Raw genomic sequence first — 1,265 nt, 5'->3', positions numbered from 1 at the left:
GGGGGGGGGGGAGGCGCCATGGGACCATGTCCTCAATGAGGTACCACGGACCTGAGACCAGCACGGCGGTCTGGGAAGCACTGGCCTGAAAGCCTCCGAGAGGAGGACGGGCAGGGCCACAGTGGTGAATTCCCGGGTCCCAAGAATGTAGAGCTGTGCTCCCTCCACCCCACCCTCCTCAGGGGAAAGGCCCCCGGCAGGGTGCAGAGGCGAACACTGGACAGGCTCCTGATGGGCAGGGCATTCCAGAAGCTCATGATCCCTCTGTTACTTTGGCTGCCCTAGTCGGCTGGGGGCCGGGCAGCACTCCCAGGACTCCTGGAGGACTCCGTGTGCTGTAAACATCACTGGCGCTGGCCGCCGGAAGCGTGTGGGTGGAGGAAGCCGACTCCGGGGCTGCAGAGTCCTAAAGCACCTCTCACCCCACGGGGTGGGCAAAAACGTCTGGCCGCAGTCCTCAGAGGGCCCCAGGCCCACGGTGGGCCGTGCGCCAGGAAGGCGAGGGCGGCAGAGAGCTTGCGCTGGCCGGGCCCAGGCCTGACCTGCCGGCTCCTCCTCTAGGGGCCCTCTGGAGGCACCAGGCCACAGTGCCCGGACACGCTCCTCAGAGACCAACCCTTTCCCAGACCCGGGGCCATGGCAGTCTGGAATGCCGTAGCCCCAAGAGACAGTGAGTGACCGCTGCCACCCGGCCGGACGCCCGGGGCAGGAGGACGGCCTAGGCCTCTCCCCCGACTCTCGCGGTCCCGCCCACGAACTACTTTCTCTTTCCAACGAAATAGCTCGTGCTGCACCTGCCCGCCCCGCAACCTTTGCGCCCGAGGGGCGGGCCTTCGGCGGCAGCCTCCGCTCAGAGGCGCGCAGGGCCCTACCCCAATCCCCGGGCACCCTCGGAGCAAAACAAGGCAGGCCCCGCCCCTCGTCGGCGTCCGGCATTGGAGCCTCGGTCGGGGTCCCGGGCAGAGACCCCCAAGGCCCCCACGGTCCCCGCGGACGGCCCGCTGCTCTGTGCGGACTGAGCGGGGCGCTCCGCGCTCACGAGGACCACACGCCAGCCCCCGCCGGCCCCGCTCACCCAGGCAGGCCCCGGTGACCAGCGCCGTGGCCGTGAGCGCCCCGGCCGAGGCGCCGTAGATGTGCGTGGCGTTGGCCACCAGGAAGGACGCGTGCTCGCGGAGGCAGGAGGCCACGCCGATGTGGTAGACACCGAGGAAGCCGCAACCTGCGAACGAGATGTTCCATGTCGTCTCCCTGGGGAACATCGC

The 1,265-nt window shown here is 69.4% G+C and overlaps 1 protein-coding gene across 1 annotated transcript in view; it reads right to left on the bottom strand.

The window, feature by feature from the left end:
• Positions 1-1,265, bottom strand: part of PNPLA2 (patatin like domain 2, triacylglycerol lipase) — a 4,926-nt gene extending 3,661 nt beyond the window's left edge. Inside the window, exon 1 of the mRNA XM_007465929.1 lies at positions 1,076-1,265. Coding sequence (XP_007465991.1) covers positions 1,076-1,262 — 187 coding nt within the window. The 5' untranslated portion in view covers positions 1,263-1,265. The remainder of the gene's footprint in view (positions 1-1,075) is intronic.

This window comes from Lipotes vexillifer, unplaced genomic scaffold (genome assembly GCF_000442215.2).
Source record: "Lipotes vexillifer unplaced genomic scaffold, Lipotes_vexillifer_v1.1 scaffold1094, whole genome shotgun sequence".
NCBI lineage: Eukaryota > Metazoa > Chordata > Mammalia > Artiodactyla > Lipotidae > Lipotes > Lipotes vexillifer.
Note: the sequence above shows the minus strand (reverse complement) of the source record. Positions and strands in the feature narration are given on the sequence as shown.